Below are 21,373 nucleotides of genomic sequence, written 5' to 3' on the forward strand. Positions count from 1 at the left end.
CAAATATATTGATATATTGGTTCCTTCTGTTGTTAATCACATCATAACTTTCCTGTGTTCTCTGGAGTAGGATGGCAAAGTCTGGCCATATGCCTCCTGCTAACAGCCTGATCGTTCACGCTGGGCCATGCAGTCAGCAAAAGACCCTCACAGCACTTTCTTCACCTCCTGTAGTTCCTACCCCAAAATCTCATCTATGGAGATATTGAGCATCAGCGACAATACTGGCCTCTGGTAGGTAAGAGTGTGTCTAGTTAAAGGCAATGGCTTTCAGAAGGGAGAAGGAAATGAAAAAGGGGTGAGGCTTTCAATAGCCACGTGAAACCACTGTCCCATGCACAAATCCTCAAGCAATTCACACAAAAACAGGAGTTCTGTCACAGAATCAGGGCATAACCCTTGGACTCAAATGGCACAAAGCCTAGAGATTGCCCATGCTGATCACCAATTCATTAATCACACCCCCAGTATTTTACCTGCGACCCTCTGCCCGGAGATCACAGCCAGCTCTAGGTACTTGGTGTCAGCCTGCTCAACAGAAGAACATGGAACAATCCCAGTCACCACCAGAAAGGGAACTTGCCTCTCACTCTGCAGCTGTGCCAAACGTTTCTGTACATCATCCACTGTGACTTCAAAAAACTCATCAGGAAGCTCTCCTATGGCAGCAGGCAGTGGTTCCAGCAGGTCTAGGTGACAGACAAGTGGCTCTCGCTCTACAAGCTACAGAATAAAAATTAGTTCTGATTAGTCTTAGATGCATTGCTTTGCTTATGCTATAAGGTTCCTGAAAAAAGGAAGAGGACAGCATTTGCAAACTGAAATACCATCGCTAGTGTGGAATTCACATCACTAAGACCAGACTAACAACACAGAGGTTGTCAGTGTTGTCACTCTTCACAGCTGATAGAGCTTGGGGCAAGCAGCCGGAATCTATATTGTCAGATGAATCGCTCCTGAACAGTTAAATGCTCTCTACTGTCAGTACAGGAAGCCCAGGGTAATAACCTCAGCATTCATCTAACACAAGGAGAGCTGACTCCTTTCCAGGGACTGCCTGGGCAGTCTCTTCACTCACAGCACAAGGATATTTTGCAGCTGAACTTCTAGCCAGTTACAAGCACTCAGGAATTACTCCTATCTCAAAACCACACGCTACCTCTCTGCCATACTCCAAACCTTGGTTTCTAATCCCTTCCTCCCCATTATAAAGGCAGCATAAATTCTACACAGGTACTACAGACTGTAAACGGCCCTTTTAAGATTCCCATCTGCCATGCACTCCTGGCTCACATCATATCTTCTGTTTTCTTTGTTTCACCTTGTCTTGCCACAGAACCAATGACACTACTCCCAGGGAGGGAACACACCACTGCTTACTCTGAGGAGCACTCCTCGGTTTTGGTAAGGTAGCTTTTGACCTGTTCAGGTCTCTGCTGAGCCACTGTGGCATTCCACTGTACGCATTTCAAATCTTTAACCTGGCTTCTGGTGTGCAGAAAGCTCCCCTACACAGTGCAAACACTTTTGTTTTGCTCTTACAAAGTACTTAACACTGAAGTCAGCCTTTGCTGCAGGCAAAACGGATGGATGCAAGGGGAGCCGTTCACTGTATGCACCAGATGCACTAAAGATACTTAATAAGGAACTTTACCTGCACTGCAGGTGCTGAGGACAGGCCGTTCAAGCAGCACAACGGGCGAGGTGCCCCTCTCAGCTGCACAGCAGGGCACAGGCAGCCCGGCCACCACTGCCCCTGCTCCAGAGCCCACAGCCAGGAGCTGGGTATCAGGATAGCAAACACTGCTGCACAGTTGGACCCTGGCCTGTAACTGTGGTTGCAGTTATTAAAATAAAAAATAAAATAAAACACCAAAACCCACAACCCCCAAGAAACCCAGACCCCTAATGCCCCTTCAACCTACCAGACAAACAGCACCTGCCCTTACAGCCATTGCCAGGTTGTTACAACGCGGGCATTCCGCTCCCCTCCCAGTGTGGAGAAGGTTCCATACTGGCTGCTTTCCCTCCCCTCCCAGTGTGGAGAAGGTTCCATACTGGCTGCTTTCCCTCACGTCAAAAGCAGCAACTGTGTCAGGACGCAAACGTAAACCACTACTGCAGTCAAGTACACAAGAGGCAGCTACACCTATTGGCTCTTGAACAATCCAAACTTTAAATCCCAGAAATGTCTAAAGGCACAAAGGCTGAAAACAAACAGACCAGTGTAGTGCAGGCTGCCCGGGCAGCCGGGGGGGAGCAGCCCATGGGAACAAGAACTCTGACAGTTAATACAGCATTTCTCCCGTTCAGCTGCCAGCCCAACTCAGCCCTAGGCTCTACGAGCAAACACGATGCCCATTTCTCCATTTCTCCTCCCCTTATTCCCTCAGATACTCTTTCCAATCCTAATTGATGCCCGAATGTCCTGCCCCCATCCATTCCACCCACGAGCACGGAGTCTCCCTCAGTTCTCAAAAGCGACAACACAAATTACAAGGCAAAGCTCACTCTGCTTGTGGGCACTAAAGGGCAATTTGAGAAATTAAAAGAGTGAGGTTGTGTGGGTGGGGCCCCTGGCTACTTTTAGAAAGTTGAGCAAGGTCAGCTCTAAGTAGCGGGTGAAGGAGCCTGATGGCAGCTCTCCCGGGCTCAGGGGAAGGGATGCCCAGCGCTGCAGAGCCACCCTCTGGGAAGGGGCCTGCTGCACAGCAGCCCCAGCTGCTGCTCCTGGCTGGCCTGGCAGGGTCAGACCGATGCCCGAGGAGAACGAATCCTGCCTCCCCAGGAATCACCTGTACTTCAATCTCCTCAAACAGGCCTAAGTCTCATTTCATTCTGAACATGCACACACTGCAAATAGCCTTCTCCTGCAAGAAGCCAGTGCAGGCACAGCCGATGGCATGTTGTGAAGGGTGCTGGGATACAGCGGAGAGATTCCAACGCCTGCATTAGCCAATGCTAATCTTGCCACTTAGTACTGGCTCCAGCAAGCACTTTAGCTGATCCCAGCAGTAGCAGGATTCCACAGGGAAAGCAGCAGGCAGTACCCAAACCATGGCAGCAGCTAAAGACTTCAGCCAAGACATGAGAAGTCACGAGACAGCAGAAGTCACACCTATATTCCAGTCCTAAGTACCCACCCCTCTTCCTCACCGTGTGTTCAGTGCTCCAGAACAGTGTGTCAGAGCTATCCCCCAGGCATCACACTCCAGACATCTTCTTCCAAACAAACGGGTCTCCACAGCCAACAGTGGAGGCACAGCAAATGGACAGTCAGGAACTTCCCCTCTAGGGCCATTCCCCAGCCTGCCAGAAATACCTACGTGTTGTGACACAAAATCCACCACTTCCCAGACACAACGCCCAATTTCTGACCTCCAGCTTCCATCCAGCTGAGACGAACCCATTTCATCCTCCACAGGACACAGGCACTGGCCCCACACAGACAAAGCTCCTTCCAGCTCCTGAGTCTGTAATTCTGTTTCCCCATCCAGTACTGAATGGTGACCATCCTGACTTCCAAACCGAGACACATTACTTAGCTACTACTTAACTTGAAGAAACATACTTTTCAGTACAGAAGGAGCAGATCTGTGCATGTCTAGCAAGACTGCAAAAATACACAAGTCAGCATTCCCTAATTTAAGATTTTCAGCTAACTCTCATTAACAGAGTGAGATCCCTGGAGAGAGCTGTAACGAGCGAGTTCTCATGAAATCTTATTCAGGTGGTTTGATTCAGAGTTCCTGCAACTCAATTCCAGAATTGCACAACAGGGTCTGATCCCAGAAGGGCAGCACAAGGCATCTGCTCAGCACTGCTTAGCAACCAAAAGACATCATCATTTTGCCTCTGAGGATGCAAAGACAATAATTCTATGATTGCCATATCATAATAATACCATAATATCTCTTCTGCCATGTATTCAACACCCTGTGGAATCAACTACACATCTTGCCTTATGTTAACGTGTCACCAACAATCCTAAAGCACAGACAGCACCCGAAAAACTCCCTTCCTGCAGCCATTTCCAGAAAGGAGGGTACCAGGTACTGCAGCTCACTTCCCAGTCCACCACATGCCCAGTGCTTCCTGCAACCCTGACCACAGGTCACCAACTCCTGTGCTAATAAATGCCCACCACACAGCAGCTTCTGCTTCTGTCACACAGCTCTGAAGGAAAGCCAGCTCTGCAGTTTGCTGTTTGTCAGCTATGCCTTTCAGGAGCCAAAGATGCTGTGATATGGTTTGTCATCTTCATCCTTCAAAGTCTACTTCTACTACCACAGCTGAGATGTTAAGACACTTTCCACCAGTGAGCAGAACCATATTCAGAGCAGTGTCTAACTGGACTGCCTAGGTAACTGCCACCCATGTGACAAAGCCAGGTGCCAGGGCAGGAAGAACACAGTTCACTCTGTGGCCACCACCCTGCACCTAAGTAAGCAGGTAAGCTGAGGAAAACTTTCAATTAACTTTAAATTGAGTAATGGCTACAGTGCTTTCCACAGCAGCAAGCTCTCCCTGGAGACCTACCTCCTCCCCACCACCTCAGGGAGCTCTCATCTCACGGGCAATCTGGTGTAAAGTTACCTTCTAATAACTAATGCCCCGACATCAAAGTCGGCACGCAGCTGCCTGTAAACCATTTCTGCCGAAGAAACCAAGGGATGCCGGCACAGATTTTATCCAGCCTCTCTCTGCAGCTTCAAAAACCACACACAGGCAAAGCATTAATGGGAAGATTCTTTTACAAAAACAGACCTTTGATGTTTAAAAATAATTTGTTTTGTTTTGGGTTTTTTCCTCGGGACTGAAAAGGGACAAAAAGCAGATGCCATGTGGCTAGCCCCGCTCTGTTGTTGCTGCTGGGAGCAAGGAGAGCAGAGGATGGCAGGAATGGAGGAGGGAACAAAATGTAATCAATCAGCAGCAAAAGCATCAGAGATCAAAGGGCTTGAAAGCAGCAGTCAAAATCACATGCTGTTTAACACCAGGGCAGAACCCCCCCAACAGAATCTGCAGCTGCTTCCAAAGCTGCTCTCAAACTGGAAAGGAAGCTGGCTCCAGAAGTGCCTCTGAGTGGTTTGAACTGGACTGCAGTTCTGAGAAAGATGCTGGATCATGGGAGTCCTTAGGCTACCGCTGTTCAGCCCTCTGCCCAGCAGAACAACTCCAGATTGAGCTGTAGCCAGTAAAATGATAAAATTAGTTCTGACTCTCCAGACAGCATGCAGAGAAGTGCAGACAACAGCACTGGTGAAAAACACCACCACAAATCCTTGCATTTCTTCCTGCCTTCATTTTCAAACACAACAGAGATTCCTCCTATCCAAATCCCTCCACAGGTGAGAGCATGACTGAAGCAAGCACCACATTCCACTGGAGAAATCACCCTGCCTACCCTTTAGTTCTCTATGCTCGGGGTCCCTTCCAAAAGGTTAAATATTGATTAGATGGACCAAATATGTTTCTCATATACTGAAATTTCACCACTGTGTTGGCAAGGCCTATTTCTGCTACATTTGTAACTGCTCCAGAGTCCTTCTAGGGTCTGGCTTCTGCCCCTAAACAATTCAGGAAACTCCTCAAGAATGGACTGCAACCAGAAAGAAGTCAGCCCAAGCAGAATCTCTACACCAATGTGAGAGCATACACATACTCTTGTAAAGCCCCACCAAGCTTACACCTTCTGTATGACCTGTGAGATAAGTCAGTTACAACAAGCAGTGAGAACCCTCAGAGTATTATAAAGCCCAAGTCTAACTAAACTCTGCTTGTTTCAGCAACACTACAGCACAGACAGCAAGTTTTAAAAGGACAAGTATCAGGGACCAGGTGACAAAGTAGACATTTGTTAATTAAATTTGTTTGGAATTTGAGGCACAGAGATTGAGGCTCTTTTGGTATCAAGGATGCCTCAAGGGTTGAAGCTCTGCTTGCCTATAGACAGCAAATTCTTAAGTTCCAACCCTTCCTATTTCCTACTGTAAACTGTCCAAAATGCACTACTGCCTTCCTGAATTCTTGCCAGACCTCTATGTCTCCAATGCACCCAACCCTGGATTACAGGGAAAAAGTGTTAAACCTGGAAACATCCTTTTCCTCACAGGAGCTCAGCCTTGGGCAAGGCAGGATAAAGAAACCCTCACCGCAAATGCATCTTCCCTTACCTGTTCTTGCTCTTTTTGCAGTTCTTGGCTGTTCTTAGACTTCTTTGGCTTAGAAGGGCCTCCAGGGCTGGAAGAAGTTGTTGGCAGCTTTGAAGATGGCGCATCTAACCCAAGAGATGGTGCAGCAGCACAGGAGCCCCCCAGGCGCTGTCCATCTCCAGAGAAAGGGACAAAGGGGGTAGACTCGTGTTCTGCAGAAGGCTGCAGCTCCTCCAAGCTCACATGAGATTCTCTACTTGAGTCCTGCTGGCCTGGGCAGCTGTTTAGAGACACGGCCACATCCTTGTGGTCCAAGTCCTTTGGGAATGTGTTTCCTTGAGGTAGAGGCACATCCACTGCTCCTTCAGCAGAGCCTGGTCTCGCTGTCAGCTCATCACACTGCACTATGGCACCCACTGTTTCCTCCTGGCCAGATGAGCTGCACTTCTTCATGACAATCCTTGAAGATGACACCAAAGCAAATAAACACAAAATCATTTATCCTAGCAGTACTGCCCTCCCCATTCTCAATGCAACCATGACACACACAAAAAAAAAAAAAAAGACAGCCTGACTCAAATATGCCCCTAATTTAATGATCTGCTTCTTCCAGACACTCAGAAAGAACAAGCTCAAATTGGCCTGAAGTTACGGGTAGGGGGTCAGGGGGTTGTACAGGAACTATCTGCTCCACAGGAACAAAACTGCCTTCCAGGAAAAAACAGCAGTCAGTTGTAAGGCACAGCTTCTAACCACTCCTGCCTTCTGTATACACTGCCCAGAACTGGCTAGAAGATCACAGAAAGACTGTCGTTGTCCCCCACCTCACCTCCTCGGTCAGCAGGAGGCACTGCAGGGCTTAGGAGTTTAATGCCTGAAATCTAAAGCAGGGAAGAATGAAGTGGTAGATGATTGTGCTCTCAGAGAGACTTTTAACTTTGAATTGTCTGTTTCACTCACAGGAAAAAAAAAAAAAAAAAGAAAGAAGCAAACAAGCCCCTTTAATCTGCACACGACTGGTCAGTGCCAGCATCTGCAGCTGTGGGAAGCACATCTGGGCAGCAGTTTCAGATAAACAGCCAAAAGCAATAATTACTGAGTGCTGCAATGTTTGTCTTTTTGAACATGCCTTTTTTTTTTTTTTACCCTTCAATGTGGAGCAAAACAAATTCACCACCTGAGTGGAAAGGAAAAAAGAATGCAAACTTTGCTCCTCCCAACCTGATGATGGCACTGCCTCCAGTCAGGCCAAGTGACTTCAGAGTTGTCTTCTCTAGGGCATCTTTTCCTGATATCTGCAACAAAACCAGAGGAAAGTAATTATGGCAACTGTCTCCATGGGCGAGCATTTAAAGTGCTCTTTTTAGCACGAAGCCTGTATCAAAACAAACACCACACAACATCAGAAACAGCTCAAAACACACTGCTTCTGCAGCTGAAAACAAGACCTGTATCCATCTATATTCACCTGTACTGCTTTACCATATTCACTTCTCATTAAATGATCTCAGGGAAAGATGATCTGCCTGTATTTCCACCCCAAGCATACAGGCAAACCAGATCCAACCTCAGCAAAGCACTGGTTTTGTGTTAGAACTTAAATTGCTGGCAACAGCTCCGAGCTGAAAGGCAGCTGATTTCCTTACACCCACCTCCCATCTGCCTGCAACGACCTGCTCCAAAACAAAGATGATCTGTCCACAGAGGCCAGTGGCGAGTGAAGCGGACAGCCAGGCAGAGCAAAGTCGGTAACGCACACGTACAAAATATCACACAAAACATTAATAGAAAAAGATCAAAACACAGAGAAAAGCAAATATTTATTAAAATGAAACCACTGTTTTGACTCGAGCTTTAAAAGAAGTTGGAAAGAAAAACACAAACAGGTCATTGAGCTCATTTTATGGGCTCAGAGGTCTAAACGGCCCAGGGTTATGTTCCAAAAGAGCTTTTTTCCATACAGACACATCATGCTTTGAAAAGACCAACATTTTTCTACTTCCCCTCTCATGAAAGTTCAAAAGAAACACTTTCCAGGTTGGAAAGCAGAGCTGAGTTTTTCTTATTTTTTAGGAACAGAAGAAGACACAGCTAAGACGACTTTGCTGACTTACCTCATCTCGCATGTAAACACAGACTGGAGAGAATTCACCATGCTGTTCCATAAACTCCCTGCAATAAAGAGCAAAATACTGCAGCATCTGTAGAACAGTCTATCCCTTCCAAAACCTTCCAAAAATGTAGAGCAACGGTAAGAAATAAAATTAGCTAGCAAGACTTTCCTCCATGCTCCTCCAGCAACAACCATTACACAGTTCACAGAGCCAGTATTAGATATCACAGAGAATTTGCTCCATTATATTTACTCTTCCTTAAACACAGTCCTGAGAGTTTAAAAACAAAGAAGAAATCATTAAAGTTCATTCTGAAATTAGTTGATCTGGCTAGATAAATTTGAGCACATCATTCTTCACGTGCCTCAGTACTCAGTCTGTAATACGACTTAATAATACTTACTCCTTTTAATCCCTTCTCTAAATTAAATAGTTTATTACAGTTTAGCCTGTACTTTCTTTGGGACACATCAGTTTCTTTCCATGTATGCACAGCAACAAACAGAATGAAATACTACTCTAAAGCAAATAATCTGAGCACAAAGAATTTGCCTGTCTGAGTATCAGACATTAAAAAAAAAAAAGAAAAAAAAAAGCAGAAAAAAGCAGAAGCTTTCCAGTGCTGGAGACCAGAGACAAAGCAAAGAGCCCAAAGGAAAGGCTGTCGGAGCAGACAAAGTGAAGATCAACCCACATTTAAGCATTTCAGTGAGGCAGGACACAGAGCAGCAATGATAAAAACTGTTAACAGCCATCTGCAGAGGAAGATGTAAGTGAAGGGCTCTTGTCACAGGGAAGAGGAAAAACTGGCAAGATACTACTCTTGGCAAGATGCTGCTCTTCCCATTTCCCTCTAGCTAAGCCCTTCAGAAGACAAGAGTCTGTGTACACAAACACATCTTACTACTTCCAATGCAACAGTACCAATAATCTTACCATCATAATATTCAAGGTAACTTAACAGCAGCCAGTATTATCTTACGTGGTCTTTCCATTATGTCCAAAATACATCACAGATGAGCAGCTCAAAAGGATAGATAAATATACACACACACACACACACACAATGCCTATTTACCATTAATCTATTTAGCTCAGCACAACGTGACAAAACAAACTGAACAGGGAAGGAGCCAACCAGCCTAGAGAGTGAAAACTGGAGGAACAGCCATTAAGTTCCTGGAATATTAATCAAAGACATTTATATTTAGACTCAAAACTCAGCTTCAATGAAACAGAAGTGGAATAGCTGGATCCAGAAGTCATTTGGGATCGAGTTGACCTGGAAGATTACAGAACTCAATCCTTGAGTAGTGCTCAAAAGAAAGAACACATCAGAGATTTCCAGCTGGAGGATGTGGGGCAGAGAACCTGTTAAGCACAGATCACAGCTGAGACTTCTGTTTGGCTTAACTGTATCTCCCACCTTGATGTGTTAAAACTTAAGCCTTTTCAAATAATGCATGCAACAACATGGTGATATGGGACAAGGTGAGGCACGATGAAACTGAGAACCTGTGCTCACTAGAGCTAGCAAATCCAAACAGACTAACCTGTAAAACCAGTCCTGAGGGTCTGGTCTAGGAAGTCAGGGGCTGAGAACTACTTCCAGACTAGCTGCAACAGATCACAAGGGGTTTATAGTCCTGAGGTACCACTCTTTCAGAACACTTCTCCCAGCACCACGCTAAACAGACACACCCAGAGCATCCAAACCATTACATTTAAGCTTCAGATTATGAAATAGTTAAATTCCTCACTCAGAGTGAACACCACTAGAATAGGTCTGACACCATTTGCAGTTCTGCACTCAGTTATTCTCTGTCAAAGACAGAAAGCTGTATACAACGTTCTGCAGGAATCAAGAGATCATGTTCCTAATACAGAATGAGCATCATCTTGTGATTCATGGCCCAGGCCCTTACCTCCCTCACTCCTTCCACAGCACTAACCAAGTAAGTTCCAAAGCCCAATGCTTGATGAGGAAAGGCAGAAAAAGAAAATTCTTGGCTGGAATGAAATAGCATCTAAGAAACTACCTTTAGCACACCATAGCAGGCTGTGTGTGCTCAGACTTCCCCAGACACTCTGGGAGGGCCAGTCACCCCTACCTTATTTGCAATGTTTTTTTGCTTCCAACCAGGATCAGCTGTATCTATACAGGAATCCTCGACAGAAGTGCACATAAGATAAAGCACTGCTGAAACATGGAGCAGACAGCACACAATTACAGAAAAGGCAGGTGAAACAGCCTTAGAAAAATTAAAACTTCAGCTTGCCTATCAGGAAAGGTGGATGATCAGCATTAACAGAAGAAGTCAAGGCAGAAGGGAACACATCCTTACCACACAGAGCCATAAGAATGGAAACCAATATGACTTACACAACCTAGTTTCATTCACCTTTCCAAAACTGCCTTCCACTTCAATCCAAGCAACTCTTTGGATTGAAGAGTGTTCTAAAAATGCATGGAAAATATCTGAACTTCATGAATAACACCACAAAAGTAGCAGAGAGTCATAGTCATCACTTAAATTGTCTTCACATGTCCAGACTGCAATCACTTCCACGTAAAACAGTCTACAAACTTGCTGAAGCTGCCAGACAGGCAGGAGGAGGACACAGAGAAACAACAGTTCTCCCAGGCCTCATGCTAAAAGGGTATACACAACACTTGTGCCTTCCACCAGCCTCAGCAGAACAGACCCCAAGCAAAGATTCCCCAGAGACTTATTTTTGTCTAACTCTTGGAAGCTAGCAGGCTCCTCCTCCAGCTGCTGCTAATCCGTTACATGCATTCACTGAGGCAAGCACACACATCAAACACACTGTCATTTCTTTGATGTGCTGCTCTTCAGAGGGGGAACGGCAAGCAGATTAGATTCCTTCATGTAGTGATCTGACAGGGCCTGTAAACATCTTGTGCAAGGACTGCCGCCTGCTGCGAGGAGGAGCAGCCTCACAATAGCTTCCAGACCTTCTTCAGACCCAATTAGCCAAGATGGACGCTGGAAACCCAGGGGAAATTCCAGTGGGTTTAGAATACTTCCCCTCACGCACTCAGAGCGGCCGAGCATTCCAGGAAAATGTCTCCAGTTGGAAAGTCAAAGGAAGGATACAGCAAAGTTAACAGCTAGCTGACTAGTTAGTGCACTGAGTCAACACACGCTGGAGAGGAGCACAGCCCAGTAAACCTACACGGGTGGGTGTAGATGCAGCTTGTTTTGTGATTAAGTCTCACAGAGCATCTTTGCTGCTTGCTGAACTTAATCAACAGTTTGCAAAGTCCATCCAAACATCTGAGCTCAGCTTCTAGAGGGCAGAATAGAATAGCTGTGTCTTATGAACTGAAGTTGTTAATGCTTAGCACACCGTAGCAGTCAGACCCTTAAAAAGAGCAGCACGTACATTAATTATCAGTATTACAATAACCTGCAACAAAACCACACAGGAACAATATTATATAAAAAGCTGAAAATATAAACCAAAGAAATATCCAACTAATGGGCAAGAAAGCCACTCAAAGGCTATTTGTCACTGTCTATAATTACCAACCTGACCAGTCTAGCAGTTCCCAAATTGTAACAGGCACTACTCTCCTCCTTACAACACCCAGGAAAATTACACCTGGGTAGTCATAAGGCTTTTCCTGCCTACCTCTTTCCTCAGTCAAAAGAGAAATAACTCTTTTCTCTCAAGCATTTACATGAAGACTGTCCCTTTTGACTTAAGAATAAATGTCACAGTGAAGACTTGGTCCTTGACCATCAGAACCAAAAAGGCAATGATAAGTAATACTCATTTCACCCAGAATCACTGTGGTAAGAAAGGACATTTAAGATCACCGAGTCCAAACCTTCTCAAGCTCTGCCAGGCCATCTGCCCTTCTTGTCCTGTGGTGCCCAAAACTGAACCCAGGGCTGGAGATGCAGCCTCACCAGTGCTGAGTCCAGCAGGATGAAGGCCCCTCCTGGCCTGCTGACTACACCACTCCTGATACAGGCCAGGATGCCCTTGGCCCCTTTGGCCACCTGGGCACACTGCATGTTCACCTGGCTGTCAGTCAACACCCCCAGCTGCCAAGCAGCTTTCCAGCCACTCCTCCCCAGGTCTAGAGCTTTGCAGGGGGCTGCTGTGGCCCCAGGGCAGGGCTCAGCACTTGGCCCTGTTAAAGCTCACACAACTGACCACAGCCATGGCCCAGCCTGCCCAGGGCCCTCTGAAGGGCCTCCCTGCCCTCCAGCAGGTCAACACACCCACCTGACTTGGTGTCATCTGCAGACTTACAGAGGGTGCTCTCAATCTCCTCCTCCAGATCACTGATAAAGATGTTAAAGAGCAGCAGCCCAGCCCTGAGCCCTGGGAACACCACTTGTGAGCAGCCCCAGCCAGATGTGACTCCAGTCCCCACCACTCTCTGCACCCAGTGGAGTGTGCCCCCAGCCAGGCCTCGGGCAGCCAGGGTTGTGATGAGAGTGCTGTGGGGCACAGTATCAAAGGTTTCCCTGAAGTCCAGATGCAAAGCATGCACAGCCTTTCCCTCCTCCACCCAGATGGTCACTGTGTCATAACAGAGGTGAGGTTTGCTAAGCAGGACCTGCCCTTCAGGAACCCGTGCTGCCCGGGCCCCACGGCCTGGCTACTCTGTAAAGGTTGTGTTATGGCACTTAGGATGATCTGCTCCCCAACTTCTCCTGGCACTGAGGTCAGACTGACAGGCCTGTAGTTCCCGGGATCCTCCTTCCTTTTATTAATGGGCATCACATTAGCCAGTCTCCAGTCCACTGGGGCCTCCCCAGTTAGCCAGGACTTCCAGTAAACCACAAGGAGTGGCTTTGTAAGCTCATCAGCCAACTCCTTTAGCACCCTTGGATGTAACCCACCAGGCCCCACAGATTTGTGGGTGTCTAGGTAATGCAGTAGATCACTGACCATTTCCTCTTCTATTAGGGAGGCTGTCTCCTGCTCCCCATCCCTGCCTCCCAGCTCAAGGGGCTGGCTACCCAGCAAACAGCTAGTCCTGCTGTTAAAGACTGAGGCAAAGCAGGCATTCAGCAGCTCAGCCTTTTCCTTGTCCTCAGTCACTGTTTCCCCCCACATCCATTAAAGTCTGAAGATTCTCCCTGATCCTTTTCTAGTTATATCCCTTCAGAGTCACCAGACTGCCTCAAGCATTTCCTCACACTGTGGTTTGATGACACAACACGTTGAGCAGAGAAACTGATATATGCCATTCCTACCCATCTGCTGCTTCCTCCTTTTGGATCTTTGTTTCCAGACACAATGGACTTCTTGTCATAACTGCCTATGAAAGACAACCCTTGATGGGGTTAGGAAACTTATCTACCTGAAAGGTAACATAAGGAAAATACTACTGTTCAGCTGAATCAGCTAGTTAAGCCAATTCCCCACAAAGCTGCACAAACAGTAGGAGGGGAGTTAGATAGGAGGACAGAAAGTAGAGCACTAACTGTTCAATCCCCTACCACCCCACAGAAGATGACCCCAGTCCAAATTCCCACCCTTGGTCCAGCACTAGTCCCTGCTTTGATCTTGTTGTGGGCCTGTCAGGGAGCTAAGCTAGCAGAAAATCATAGGAAGGCTGGAAATATTGGTTCCTTCACCCTGTAAACAGCTCCCAATCAACTCCAGTCATACAATTCAGCCATGCAACCCTGGCTTAATATCAGCCAACTCAAACCCAGAAACATGCTGCTTAGGCTACTTCAACTGCTGTGGAGAACAAACAATTTTAAACTTCAGCTGAAATAATTCACTCTAGAACATGTTAGTCTAGTACTAACACATCCCTGTAACCTGTCATTTACTCCAGCTGAGGTAACAGGTAACAATCTGTCACTCTGCATCCTGTAACTGTACCCTAAAAGGCTGAGCTCACCTGAATGCTACTGCACCATCACCTTTACTACTGACTACTCATTTTGTATCTTTTCTAGCACCCCAGCCTTGGAGACTTCACAAGTTTTGACAGAGGAAGCTAGTATCTCTTTAGGTAAGTATTTAACTGCTTTGAGAAAATAACAGAAATAATTCCTATTTGCATTATATCATAGCATAGCATCTGTGCAGATGAGCAAAAGATTTAAAGGCAACTAGCAGAAGAGGAGGAAATTTAAGAGAAAGAACAGGATAAAAAAAAAATATTATCAAGAGAAAGGTAAAGGCAACTACAGTAGTAAAAATGAAATGTAGAAATTCTATTCATTCTCAGAATAGAAGGGCTGTCACAGCTTCAAGGCTCCCTCTTCCAAGCCATGACAGAAATACAAGAACCGTCTCTGGAGAAAAGTTTACTAGCTTGACATTTCAAAACAATACAGTATTTAAAGTCAAAACTAAACACAAGAGAAAGCACTGAATGTAGACTGGACTGAAATGATAAAATTTCTCATCCATGTATATATTCAATAAATGTTGAAGCAGAAATTCCTACATTTAAACAGGATGTAATCAGTTTTTCGGAGATCCCACGTTAGTCTGCTGAGAGCTCCCGTCTTCCCTGAAGAGCTAACACAACAGCAGGCCTCAAGAGAACAGCAACTCGCCTAAGGAGGAATCCCTTCCACCACATGGGACCACAGCACAGAAATACTGGTGACCAAGATAATCTAGGCTACCCTCTCAGGTCAGGCAGTAGCTTTACCTCACACAAGTCTGAGTAGGAGATGGCTGTGGCAATACAGGCCTCAGCTGTCACCAGTTCATGCCCTCAATCAGGAGCATCACTCCAGGACTGGGGGGAAAAAAACCCAAAAGTTGTTGCTGTTACTGTACAGTGTCCTGAAGCAAAGGAGGCTCAGGGGAGACCTTCTCACTCTCAACAACTCCCTGAAAGGAGGGTGGAGCCAGGTGGGGGGGGTTCACGCTCCTCCCAAGGAATGAGTCACAGGACAAGAAGAAACAGCCCCAAGATGCACCAGGGGAGGTTTAGGTTGGATATTAGGAGAAATTTCTTCCCTGAAAAGGTTGTCAAGCTTTGGACCAGGTGCTCAGGGCAGTGGTGGGAGTCCCCATCCCCAGAGGAGTTTCCAAGCTGTGGAGATGTGGTGCTGAGGGACAGAGGTCAGTGGGGACCTGGCAGTGCTGTTTTAATGGTTGGACTCAATGATCTTAAGGGTCTTTTCCTACCTAAATGTTCCTACAAAAAAATGAAACTACGGAGTGTGAAATCTGAAAAAGCAAGGAAAAGGCAAACATCTGTGTTGTAGAGGAGAAAAAAATGGTCAAATAGAAGCAAATTCTACAAATCTGCAGGATTTAGCTGAATCACCATAAGAACAACGAACTACTGTCATGCAGAGATCCATCCAAACAAGTGTCTTCTCACTGCATTGCTCACCTGATCTCTGCAAAATGGTTGAGAAGTTCCCACAAAGTCTGGTGACAGAGAAAGGTGTCTTGTAAACGGGAGCCCTCATCCAGCTGCAACGCAACCCGAACCTGCAGGAAAATACACTGAATTAACCTGCAAATCTAATTAAAACTTTGTCTTCACAGTTTTTCTTAATATTTCAATAATCTCTATAGCCCAGCATCCAAAAAAACACTGCTTCCTTCTAAACACTTGCTGCAAAGGACTACATTAATTAAAAATGCAGAGGAGTATTCAGACTATCCTTCTAGAAGTTAGCATCTAGAATAGTTCTACTCTGCTATGAACATGAGCATTACATATGAGGATCTTGAGAGAAGGTGTCAAAGGCCTTACTGAAGTTGGGGCAGACAACATCCACAGCTCTCCCCTCCCCTCCCAGGCCAGTCATTTCATCACAGAAGCTTACCAAGTTGGTCAGGAATGACTTCCCTTGGTGAATCCATGCTGGCTACTCCCAGTGACTTCCCTGTCATCTACGTGCCTTGAGATGGTGTCCAGGACTGGCTGCTCCGTTACCTTCCCAAGGATCAAGGTGAGGCTGACCCACTTGTAGTTCCCTGTGTCCTGCTCCTTGTCCTTCTTGAAGACAGGAGTGACATTTGCTTTCCTCTAGTCTTCAGGCATTTCTCCCAAGCACCATGGTCAATCAAAGACTACCAAGAGTAGCCCTGCAGTGACATCTGCCAGCTCCTTCATCCCACCAGGGCCCATCGGCTTTTGGATGTTGGGTTTGCTCAAGTACTCCCTGACCTGACCCTCTCTCACCAAGGGTATGTCTTCCTTGCTCCAGCCTTTCCCCCTGACCTCTGGGACCTGGAATCCCTGAAGGCCAGTTTTGGTAGTGAAGAAAGCATTCAGCCTTTCCATGTCCTGTGTAACCAAGTCCCCCGTCATGCTGAGCGACGGGACCACACTGTCCCTTGCCTTCCTTTGTCACCTACATGCTTACAGAAGCCCTACGTGTTGCCTTTGATGTCCCTGACCATATTCAATACCACTCGTGCTTAAGCTTTCCTAACTTCATCCCTGGATGCCCAGACAAGATTTCTCTATTCCCAGGTCACCCATGCTTGTTTTCACTCCCCATATGCTTCATTTTTGTGTTTGAGTTTGGCCAGGAGCTCCTTATTCATTTCTTAAATGAACACACACTGAGGACAGTCATGAACAATGCCAAACTCCTGATGGTCCCAAGGGAAAAAACCAGCAGGTGACCAAGAGATGGAGAAATGGCAGAGCACTCCAGGTGTTATCTTTACCTTCTAGAAAATATTCATCTGCCTTCTTCAAAATGTCTGTTCTCCCTACTAGGTCACCCATCTAGAGAAAAGTAAAAAATAAAAATTCCCTATTAGATAGCACCTAGTACTCAACTAGGCTTTTCTGAAGCCCACAGAAACTGGCCTTATTCAAAAGTCTGAGAAGGACATAAACCTAGGACACCAACAGAAGCTTTCCTTCATTCTGTTTTCACATGACCCCACCAACAGCCTCAGCGCACCCTCGCTCTCCGTGAGCGTGAGGGGCAGGAGAAGCATCCAAGAGCACAGGGTGGGGGAAGAAGCAGAGAAAGAGAGATGGAAAAAAATAAGGCTCTGCACACTCCAGCAACTGACAGTGATTCCCCTGGAGGAATACATTTTGTTATCTGTCTCAGCTCCTTCCAGTCCTTGCAGGACTGCAGCTTGGGACCGACCGGAGACAGGAATTTTTCTGCACAACGGAGACAGCGGCATCCCCAACAACTAGCCACCAGAACTAGGCCTTTTCTTCCCTCCACTGACACAGCCTCCTGGATTCTCCTATGCTGGAGACAAGCCTTAGATTACTCTCAGCTACAGCAGAGTGATGACAGCTGACATCATAATTCTATAAGAATCCAGCCCAGAAATTCAGACTACCAATTGCATCAGTTTTTGGGCAACAGTTCAAAGCCAACAATGTCACGAAAGTCCTATGCAGTCGTCCTGGTTTGGGGTAAAACAGAGCTGGTTCTGCTCAATGATTTTACTTCTTAGCTAAAGCTCTTCTAAGTAACTGCTCTGTCTGAAGTTAGCAGCTTTTTCATAAACTATCTGGCTGTAGCAGTGATAACACTTCATGTTTGGAGTTACTGCCAGGGGTTGGTGTGCAGACCAAGGCCACTGCTGAGCTCGGATCCCACACAGGGGGGCAGAGAGTGCCCCACACCTGCAGGGAGGAGCAGGCAGAGTAACTGACCCCAGGATTCCCCAGTGGGGTGTTCCATCCCATAGCCCTCATATCCAGTAGAAGCTGGAGGATCAGGAGGGACAAGCCCTTCTGTCATCCCTTCTGTTCTTCTTCTCTTCCCTCTGCTGCTGGCTCCTGTCCTCCTGGCTGCTGCGGCTGCAGTGCCCCCACCCGAGCCGGACTCCATCCATCCTGCCTTTGATCCGAGCCCTGTGCTCCTGACCTGAGCTCCAGAGGCCAGCCCCTGTGCCCAGTCCATCTGTGGCCCAGTCCAGCCTGGGACCCTTCCCCGGGGGCTGCTCCTAGCCAGGGTGATGGTGACGTGTTGCCATGGGGGGAGCTGGGGTTGGTACTAGCTCTGCATAGATTTGTATATGGTCTATTTTATTATCACTATTACTGTTATTATTAGTCGTAGCATTAAAGCTGTTCTCTTTCCTAATCCATAAGTCTCTCTCCCTTATTCCCCTTCTCTCTCCCTTTCATGTTGGGGGTTAACAGAGTGTCTGTTACAGTTCTGGGGCTGCCCTGACCCCAAACCCTGGCAGCACTCAAATAAGCAGCTCTGTTTCTCCTCGCTGGCATGGAAATTAGAAAACTCTTCTTAAAAACTCAAGGTCTACATAAAATAATACCAGAAATGTATTGACGGCACCCCTGAATCATCTGCTAACACAAGGGGAATTTAATTTTTCACAACAAAACTGTCTTGTAAGAATCAATGATTTGTAAAAATGGTCCAAAAGCATTCCATTTTAAAAATATCTGATGAACAAACTTGTGATTTATTGAAACCTGTATTCTGTCTGCACAGTTACTGCTGCCAACACACCACAAGAAAGTGCTGCTACTTTCTGCCCATTATCTCAGTAGAAAGGGACAGTAACAGAAGGCACAGAACCATTTTCACCCTGCAGCATTACTGCAGCCTGGCTGTTGTGGCTGAGTCCACACCTCACTGCTGCCACGTTAGGGCACAATGCTGGTGTCAGCTCCAGTCACAGCCCTCCAGCTGTTTTAAACTGCCTATGGTTCTCCACACCAGCTCCCCCTGGCAGGGAACTATTCTGATCAACTGGTCCATACAAAGTATCTTCTTATACTGTCTGTTAAATTCTTCCACGGGAAATCTCTGGTTTTAGTTTATGGAACATTTATGGAACAGCAGCTTTGTTGCTGTTTAGACTGCACTCTTCACCAGCATATTTGCTGTATTTTCTCAACTCTGTAGAACAGCAACAAGCCCTCCAGGGGAAGCCTCTACTTCTGCAGATTCTTCTGCTGAAGTACAACTGAACAGTAACACCTTAAGCTTCATTAGCTCTCCTCTTTTGTGACCTAGTAGTGGCCTCAGGCTGTGAGCTCCCTCCTACAGCACACGGTCCTTTTCACCCTTCCTGGTATGCTGCACGTATCTTCACGGGGAAAAAAAATTAAATCACTGTTTTCCTTGGGTACAATACATCACAAACTGTGTGTAAATGTCAGACAAAGCAATCACAGTGCCATTTAAACACTCTCCTCTGGAAGACAAACTCCATGTCATCACAACTTTCTTTTAATGGAAACTTTTAAGCAGATGCTTCCAGCTTAACCAAAGACATCATTTGAAGCACAAGCTTCTTTCTACCAGTCAGAAAGAAAACATTAGTGCCAAAGCAAAGCACATGGAGGTTTTACAGAGAAATACATGGACACCAAAACTATACTGCACACCCACAGTGAACTACAGCACCGATTCCAAAACCTTCTCCCACTACAAAGTTCCCTTTTCAATGTATGTACTGGTTTATCCTTGTGACAGCTAAAGCGACTCCCCGTAACAAAACAGCACTAACACAATTTGGCAGAGACACGTGAGGAGATTAGCATTAATAGACCTGCAACTTTCACAGAAACTGAGAAACTCTCTAAGAGGAAGTCAGTAAGAAGAGAGATGAATGTTATAGACCTTCATTCCCAGGCTACTTAAATAAGATCACACACTATTTTTACCACATAAAACGTCTATGCTCATTAACACCTATGCATCATTTTTTAAATGACTGTAACAGCCACCAGCTCTTACAATGACATGCATAAAAGATTTGAAAATCTCCTAAATATGACAGTAATTTTTACAAAACACAGCATCTGTAAGCCCTCTCAGAATTACAGTAAATAGGGACATTTGGCAGCCGCTAAGCAGCACACGTCACAGCAACTCTAAAGCTGCACGAACACACTGTGAACAGCAACACTGGGAAAGAAGCAAAAGAGACTCCTGCAAGAATTTGAAATTTTGTCAAAATCTAGAGGCAGACAACAGCAACTGAAATAGCAATCAGGAAAGGGAACCTGAGTTAGCACCTCAACTGCTGAGCAGAAGTCATCAGTGACATTTAACTTCTACATTCACAACTGCTTCTTTTTCTGCACACAACTGGAACTCTGCCATCACTCAGGCTGTAAGCAAAGACTTCCAGCTACTAAATCACCATTTTCCACTACACCTCAACTAGTCTTTGGGTAGTCTTCCACGCCTAACCAGGCTCCTGTTCATTAGACCTGACCAGATCATATCCAGTACAACCAATAACTGAACAAACAGGGCAAGACGAACGTACCGTGCTTCCAGTTCCCACTCTGTTAGGGACTGGCACCATCTCCAGCTTGGCATTGTTGGGCAGTCTGGCAAATCTCCACTGTAAAGAGAGGTCCAACACATTCCTCTGGAACCTAAAAAAATAATAATACAGCCCATGAGGACACCAGGAACCAAACCATGCCACCTTCAGATCACTTCAGGGACTGGTAATGATATGAAGTCCAGGTAGTGAGCAAGAGAGTTCCCCACAGGCCGACCAGAAGCCATAGGGCACCATTCTGCAATGCACAAATGGTAATTCAGAGAAGTCATCCACAGAAAGTTACCTGCATCCCAAAAAAGCTGCAAGTTTGTAGAGACTACTGGTAAAATACTCAAATATATGTTCTTCCGCATGCTTTAGCAAATAAACAGCAATGGGACACGTATTCAAGCCTGGTGTCCACTAATAAACAAAAGGGTAGTTTGTTGGTTTGGGTTTTTTTAGTGCCAACTCAGACAGATAACCGCTTGGTTGTCATCCCATAAGAGTGTCCAGTCAAACCAGCAGGGAAGAGGGGAGCCTCCCACCAGCCTGGGAGCTCCCACAAGTGCCCGTGTGGGGAGGGACGTCTTGGTGGAAGTGACACGGGACCTCAGAATCAACCTCAAAAGCAAAGGGAACGTGACCACGGGAGAGCCGGAAGGGTTTAGTTTGAACACAGTCCCTTTATGGAGAGCCACCTGAACGGCGGCCCGTGGACCCCTCTGCCCCAGGGACGACTGAATCGTTCCCTCGGGCGTTACCACGCCAGACCCACGCAGCTGTGGCACGGCCTGAACGAACACTGACCTCAGTGGCAGCCCGAGGACGCCCGGACCCCTCCCAGGTACCCCCCCGCCAGCGCCACTCGCGCTCGGGGCAAGGCCC

The 21,373-nt window shown here is 46.5% G+C and overlaps 1 protein-coding gene across 1 annotated transcript in view; it reads right to left on the minus strand.

Moving 5' to 3' along the window:
• Positions 1-20,590, minus strand: part of ASPSCR1 (alveolar soft part sarcoma chromosome region, candidate 1) — a gene marked incomplete at its 3' end in the record, with an annotated part of 37,945 nt that extends 17,355 nt beyond the window's left edge. The window contains exons 1-6 of the mRNA XM_008945065.1: positions 20,483-20,590; positions 15,630-15,730; positions 8,270-8,327; positions 7,377-7,450; positions 6,177-6,615; positions 580-723 (exon numbers count right to left, since the gene is read on the minus strand). Of these exons, the coding sequence (XP_008943313.1) occupies positions 580-723; positions 6,177-6,615; positions 7,377-7,450; positions 8,270-8,327; positions 15,630-15,730; positions 20,483-20,521 (855 nt within the window). The remainder of the gene's footprint in view (positions 1-579; positions 724-6,176; positions 6,616-7,376; positions 7,451-8,269; positions 8,328-15,629; positions 15,731-20,482) is intronic.
• Between the last annotated feature and the right edge of the window lie 783 nt (positions 20,591-21,373).

This window comes from Merops nubicus, unplaced genomic scaffold (assembly GCF_000691845.1).
Source record: "Merops nubicus isolate BGI_N331 unplaced genomic scaffold, ASM69184v1 scaffold5820, whole genome shotgun sequence".
Taxonomy (NCBI): Eukaryota; Metazoa; Chordata; class Aves; order Coraciiformes; family Meropidae; genus Merops; species Merops nubicus.